This window comes from Antrostomus carolinensis, unplaced genomic scaffold, assembly GCF_000700745.2.
Source record: "Antrostomus carolinensis isolate BGI_N321 unplaced genomic scaffold, ASM70074v2 scaffold19858, whole genome shotgun sequence".
NCBI lineage: Eukaryota > Metazoa > Chordata > Aves > Caprimulgiformes > Caprimulgidae > Antrostomus > Antrostomus carolinensis.
In genome coordinates, this window is record NW_010331151.1 from 30,033 (window position 1) to 37,646 (window position 7,614).

Sequence of the window (7,614 nt, forward strand, 5' to 3'; positions counted from 1 at the left end):
AGTGAGGCCTGTTTCTCCTGAGTTGTTCTCACTCTTCCCTTCCAGCTAGCATTAAAGGAAAATGGTAGGATATTAACCTTTCTGTGGTAAAAGCCTGTGTCTGACAATGAATTTGAGTTAAAAATCTAACTCCACAAAGGTAATGGCAAAATTATGGAAATTCTTACACCTTAGGATCTCAGTAAATGAGCAAATACGTTCAACTTGAAGAAAGTTTTAAAATCAAGACAGTGAAAAACATAGTGAATAAGTTCTCAAGCTCTACCAGCTCATGCTATTAAGGGATCAGTTGCAAAGTTACTGATGGAACTGAGGGTACTATCAATGAAGAAAACATGGAGATAAACTCCAACCTCATCATCATCTCTGAGATAATCACTAGGACAACGTCCTCAGCTACTGCTCTGCTTTTTCGCTCTCACTCAGTGCACCCAAAGCCTAAAGAGAGTGCATTCATCTTCTGAAGAGACTTTTCCCAGAACAATCCTCAGCAATGGTCTTATGGTACAGCTCCTCACACCTTCCAACAAGGGAAGGTGTTAGCAGCAGCAGGAGATGTACCAAGATCATCCCCCCATCTCTGCAGGTTCCAGTGTTTGAACTGGTTTCTAGGGCAGTTAGCTGATACCACCTTCCATCCTGCTTCTTCACTTCCTGCTCAGGGGTCAGTTTGACCAGATCAGAAGAGCTGGCCCAAGGTAATAGATTCATAGGAAAATGCAGGCTTGATGGGGTGTCAGAAGGCCTCTAGCCCAACCCCCTGCTTCCAGCAGGGTTGGCTCTGAGATCCGATCAGGTTGAGCAGGACTTAGTTCAGTTGGATCCTGACAAACCTCCAAGGGCAGGGATTGCACAACCTCTCTGGCCAACCTGGGCCACTACCTGGCCATTGTCAAAGTGAAAAAAGTGCTCAATGGTTTTGTGTAAATTCAAGGGAGTGAAGAATTTATCCCTGAAGTCTGACCTTTTGTTGACAACTCAGAAGGTGTGTGAGTGACTCAGAATGGGATACTATCTCTGTCCCCTGGCTCTGCGTGTGAGCTGGAGTGAAAAGCAGTGAAAACTCATTTCTGCTTCTGAAGTTAAAGTTGTCCTCAGAAAGAAGAGGCAGCAGGTCTGCTGGGAAACATGCTCCTTTAGCAAGAGAGAAAGACAACACCTTCACCTTGCCCTATGTGGAAAAAAAGTCCAAACTTTCTGAGCAAAGGGAAATTCAGACTGGATTCAGGATTCAAGATTCATTCTTTCTCTGCCCCCTTATGCCACTGAGTTCTTCACCACCACCAGGCAAATTCTCAGCCTTTCAGTTAGCAAACAAGATGGGTGGAGGTGCCTGAGAAGGGCAGGAAACCTGAGAAAGGCAGTGGGGAGTAAGAACACGTTCCAGAAAAGCGGTATCCCAAGAATGCATGGCTGCCATTAGAGTGCCATGCCCAAGCTGCCAAAATACAGTAAGTCATCCTGTGCCTGATCATGGGCTCACCAGACCACAGCCCTGGCTCTTGCTCCATTTGAGAAGAATACAGGAAATCTATAAGTACAAAGATGAGTTTGAAACCAAGGCAAGTATACAGTGATATATCTTCAGAATAATTTCCTGGTGTTCAGTGATTTGGGACCTAAAACCTTCTCCAGTCAGAGGCAGTGTCTTTAGACTAACAAGACAGTGCTTGATGCCTATGGAAGGCAGAACAATGCTCCTGGCAAGGAGAGTCCTTCTGCCTATGTTTTGATGGAAAAGAGTACTGGGATTTTTCACTTGGCCAGCTGGAGGCTGAGAATTACTGGGACTCCTTATTGGCTCAGCATTATCACAATTCCATACGCAGAAAAAATCTCATTATTTCTTATCTTAAAAACAATGTCTAAGGTTCTTTCTGCCAAATAAGATGTACATGCATTTCTGACAGCCAAGACTTTATTTTTAATGATATATGCAGTGCTAAAGCTCTGAAGCAGCAGGCAACAGTGCATTGTCACCTCTGATATGCAGTGCTTTTGTATCAAAAGAGTTTTCTTTCTTTTTTTTTCTTTCTTTCCTATACAGAGAGTTGAAGCATCAAAACGCAAAACCGTTGCCAGTGACTATTATTAGGAGTTGACTCTCTTCAGGAAAATGCTCTTGTTAATTGACCTGTTGCTTCATAAAAAAGTGGAAAAGAGCAGCAGAGAAGATAAAAGTGCAGACTAGAAAGGCCCTTGATTCTCTGTGGGCTTGTCAAGGGGTTGGCAGCTCTATATGAAACCTATGGTGGGAGCACTGTACAGCCTGCTGCTTCATCACTATCAGTCAGAACAACAAAATGACATGAGAGTCTACCTACCCACACTAACCTGACAGACTTGGCTATTTAGCTAAAGCTGTTTTTATGCCACATATTGGGCACAGAATAGCAAAGGATGTTAACATGACTATATGTAATGTTGATATTTTACACATTGTTCACTAACTCCTCCCATTTCAATCCTGAAATTGAACCTATTGTGAAAACTTCCCATATTTTGAATCTTTAACATTAGTTTGAGTTAAATTTATGTTTCTATTATTTCTATTTCAGACTTCTTATTTTTTTTATATATTTAGTTTTTTAATTGCCTCCTTGTAATTGTGAACATACAGTAGATCTCAGTGGGACGATTACATTGGTTGCCCTATCCTAACTGACATTTTAATGACTGATGTGCTATGTTTTTGCTGCTGCCTCAGGGACCTGTTTTTACTGTGAAATAGAAATGTTGTGGGGAATTACCTAAGGAAGACAGTTTTATGTCTTAAATACTGAATAGTTTGAATCTTCTCATTTGCTTGAAAAAATGTAAGAAGTAACACCCATGGCTCAGTAATTACCGTATGATACCTATTATTACCAGTGGAGGTAGCAAAGAGCTTGATGAAGTCCCCAGAAGGAAGGGTGCAAATCTTTCTTCTCCCTGGGCAGGAGTGGCAGCACTGTCCCAGTGACAAACACCAGCCAAAGTGGCAGCCTGGGAGTCAATTGCCCATGCAAAAGCAAAGCATGGAAGCTCTAAACTGGCAGTTCATTGTCAGACTAACTTTCTCTAAGGTTTGTTCTTCATTGCCACCTCGAATTTAAGGTAAATCTGTCACTGAGGTTTTATTTTGGGAAGAGCAAAAATGGGAATTGACTATTTCCTTTTTCAAGTTATCCGTTGTCTGGAAATGTGTGTGAACTAAGAAGCAGCTGAACTGAGAAGCTGAATCTGTTGAGAGAAAACTGCTAAAATGAAAGCTTATTCCTCCATTCTGGGAAAGCAGCTTACAGGACCTGGGCAGGAAAAGCAGCACTTGCATCTCAGCTCTGTGCATCAGTTTCTGACATTCAGTAAATCCTCCGAAATGTACCGCTCTCCTAGCAGTGAATATTTTTATTATATTTGTCTTCTGCAGAGAAGCTCTACAATTACAAATCTTTTCCTCAAGACCTGAACATACTAATTCTCCCACCCCTCCTCTCTTCAATGCAGAAAATAAAAGCTTTTATGCCGTGAGCTTTGGGAATGAATCCTTGTGGGTTTATTGGTGATTTGTTTTCATATTGCTTCAGAAACAGTGCATCTTCTGTGAACAGCCATACATGACACTGAAGCACATGGCACCAGATTTTATATAAATACTTCTAACAGTATTCCATGGTGGGTAGCTAGAGTTCTTCTTTGGTGGGCTACCATCCATCACTAACCAGTAGCTTTGAATAGCTGGTTTAATATAAACATATTGTTCTATCACTTCAGTATTATTAAATCACTCTTCTCTCCTATGCATCAAATACCATAGTTGTTATGTGCCAAGGCACAGTGATGAGCTAATTGTGAGTGTGCCAATATCAAGACATTTTTCTCTCCTGTAAATGCCAATAAATACAGACATCAGCATGTCTCATTAGCGCAGCTGATACTCTACCAGCCAACTCTTTTGAGAAAATACAGCAAGAAGAGATTTGGCTCCTTTGTCCTCACCTACGTTATACAGTACCTACTACATAAGCAATCGTACTGGGACAACTGGTATCCAAGAGTCAACTCAAGAGGCAAAGTTTTGCTCAGGCTTCAGGGGGGCTTTCAGGCACCAGGGTAAAATCAATAAATATAGTCCCTTTCCTGGCTGTCATATCCCATTTCATTAAGCACCTCAGCTATTCTTTACTGGTGTTGGATGCAGGGGACATTACCTGTTCAAGACGACACTTCAGTTCAGTTATTTCCACCTCCCAGGCTGCCTTGTGTAGGGCGTACTGCTGCCGGAGTCCCTGGCGCTCACGCTCCTCGTCCCGCAGCTCTGAGCGGAAGTCATCCAGCAAACCCTTCAGAGCATTCAGGAGCTTCCGATTTTCACTGGCCTGGCACAACAAAGCAAAAGAAATGCTGTCATTGGATGGCTTTAGCCTCCTGTTTCATTTTTAGGAGAAAAAATGCCTGCATGACCACTGCATGGAAGAGAAAGTGCCTTGGCTGACTTTTGCAGAAAAAAACTAAGAATAGCAACTCCTTCTCTGTCTACAGGTTGTCCTGGGAAGTGGAAGAGCCACCATCTCTGGAGGTATTTAAAAGACATGTAGATGTGGTGCTTAGGGACATAGTTTAGTGGTGGACTTGGCAGTGTTAGGTTAATGGTTGGACTCGATGATCTTAAGGTTCTTTTCCAACCTAAATGATTCTAATTCTGCAATTCTACGATTCTACTTCTTGTTAGCTCTAGTCCTGAAGCACCCACGAAAGTCAAAGGTACTTAAGTTACACTGAAAAAGGCACTAAGCATCTTTCTGGATTGAGGACATCTGTAACAACTTATTTTTTAATACTGTAAACCAAAGCTAGAGTATCATTCCCAAGGTTTATTGAGTAGCTGGATGTCTCATAGATACAGTCATTGCTCAGCATCAAACCTCAAATATTTGTAAACTACATATAAAGAAAAGGGATCCATTTTCAATTCTTTTGTATTATCAGATAAAATTTCTTTGGAAAAAAATGTGAGGTTTTGAGCCAAGTATCTCCACTAAGATGTTTCACTAGTTTGTACTTCATGTTTCTCCTCAGTCCCAGGCAGCTGCACACAGGTTAGCTTTGCAGCAGCATGCCGTTTGGTACCAGAGGCACGAATGCTAGGTAGGCCACTTGCCCTCTTGCAGATAGGATCAAAGAGCAAACTCCCATCCACATTTTGTGGAGAATGTCCTGGTCGTATTGAAAATGCTGTCTGTGCTCTTGTGCTAGCCTGGAGCCAAGAATGGAGTTAAACTAAAAGTCTAGCCCAGAGCTGACATCTGATCATGGCAAGTACCGAAAGACAGCGTGTATACTTATTCAAATATCTTATTTTTTTTCCTTAGTTTTGGCATTTACTTTCTGCAAATTCCCTGGAGACTTGCAAAACCTGTCATTTTTATGTTAAATATTGAAAAACGTTTTTTAAAGATCCATTCTGTACTAGTAAAACAAAAGGTATCCCACTGGTTTTTGCAGTCATTGAATTAGAAAACAGAAATGTGTAACATGATTTATTTATCCAAAATTTAAATCAAATATTCCCAGTGAGCCTCTCAAAGGCCAGGCAGTAGCCAGAGATTGTATCTGACAAGTTATTTTGAATAGAAATTACTTTTAAGAAAATTATACTTGATTAGCAAACATGTCATGAGTGGAAAAATGGGAAAGCTTACTCGACAAATTCAGCATTTAATCACCTCGTTCTCATGAAAGCATCAGCTTCATTGGGAAGGCCTAACTCAAATTAGCTGTCTCAATTCTTGCATGATACTCTAATTAATTTTATTTTTTATTTATTTTCCCAAGTGGAGGCTTCCTGCAATTCTTATCTGGTGTTTCAAGAAGTACCTACATGGGGACTTCTTTGTAGACAAGTCAAGTAAACAGATGTACACAAAAATCTAAATAATTTTAATGTGCTTTTTTCAGTGACAATACATATAAAATTGTATGCAGACAACTAAGCTGATTTCATATGCTCATCAGATTTTTTGGCATCACTGAACTCACCTCACCCACTTTTGTTATCATTAATCAGATATACTGTGGTGCCTTTTTTCTTTAAAAACCAAACAAATGTGGTCTGCTTTTTCCAAGTCATTTGATTCATCAGCAAAAACACGCTAGATGCAGGGAAATGACCGCAGGTGCTCATTGACTGACCTAGAATCTGTTTGGGCTAATGAAATGTGATGATGTACAACAAAGGGTTTTGTAAGACACACACCTAGAGAAGCAGAATTAATTCCATTAACTTTTAATGCCAATTAGCAGTTTTCTACTATACAGTAGCAGTCTCCATCATGCATGTAAGATCACCTACTTTTCAATATATAATGAGATTTTATGTTTCCACTATGAATTTTTGTTCTGATACCCAGTTAAGGCTAAATTCTCCAAACATCTCAAGCCCTTTGTGTAGTAATCAGAATAAAAACTGGTTTGAAGATTTGTTCTTAGTGTCACAACAGGAGCTGCTGGGCATTGAGTGCATCAAAATCTGTCCTCATCCTCTTTGAAAACCCTGACCTCAAATGTCTGTGAAGTGCTTTCATTCAAGAGCCACGTTCTGTGTTCTCTGGTATGCTGCATAAACTTTTCTCTGGCCAAGTAGTCTAAAGGCTCCATGAGGGAAATGAGAAGAAAAATAAAACCAAATAACACTAAAGCAAGCTACATCCCTCATTCCTGTGCATATATTTGATAGCTTTAGATAATTTAGAAAAAAATAAGTTTGCAAAGAAAGAAATGATGGACTAGTACAAAGAGGAGCCAAAAGAGCCTCGTTGTAGATTTGCAGCCTACTGGGATGAGGGCATGTCTTATTTCGAGAGGCATTACATCAATGTCGCCGTTATTAGACAAGTACCCCAGGTGTCCCCTGGGCTTGCTGGGATTCTAATTAATTTGCCAATATAAATCCAATTTTGGTTACATACTTCTAATTCCTGCAGAGAAGTCTCTTTTGCATTACTTTGTATTTACAGTCTGAAGTTGGAAAGGTCTGTGAGATTATTTTTCTGTGTTGCCAAACTGGAGTGTTTTTGGAGAACAAGGTACTTTTAAGATGATGTGCTCTGCAATACAACATTTACATCTAGACGTGCTTTAGATTTCTGCTGGTGAAATTGCCAAACAGCTTCTGCGTAAGAATAAGTCCCATAGATACATAACAAGGATTGTTACGGTCTTTCCGTTCCTCCCAGGGATGTTGTACGGGCAGAAGAAACAGGTCATGCCTGTGATTCCCTGGACAGTCTTCCATGCAGGGAGCTGCTTCTTTAGTACCTTACCAGTTACCAATATTTAGAGCATGGAAGAATATGACTGATTCACAGAAGATCTAAGACAAGAGAATTAAAAAAACAGTTTAAGGTCTTGTTGCATCCATGGCTCAGGATTTATAGTTAAAGGGAACAACAGCTGACAATAAGTAAAAACTTAATGTAGTAAATCTCAATTAAATTCCAAGACTTTGGAGTCTATACTATGTAGAACCAATCCCAGAGATGGGAGCCTCCAGCTCTAGAAAAGCTTGGGACCAGAGCAGTTTTCGAAGCTTGGTTCTGCTTTTAATCACAATTCTTTTTCTTTTTCTCTGAGAAT

The 7,614-nt window shown here is 40.4% G+C and overlaps 1 protein-coding gene across 1 annotated transcript in view; it reads right to left on the minus strand.

The window, feature by feature from the left end:
- LOC104528982 (microtubule cross-linking factor 1-like) overlaps positions 1-4,358 on the minus strand; it is a gene marked incomplete at its 5' end in the record, with an annotated part of 22,199 nt that extends 17,841 nt beyond the window's left edge. The window contains 2 exon segments of the mRNA XM_010173145.1: positions 3-45; positions 4,191-4,358. Coding sequence (XP_010171447.1) covers positions 3-45; positions 4,191-4,358 — 211 coding nt within the window.
- Positions 4,359-7,614: the final 3,256 nt, after the last annotated feature.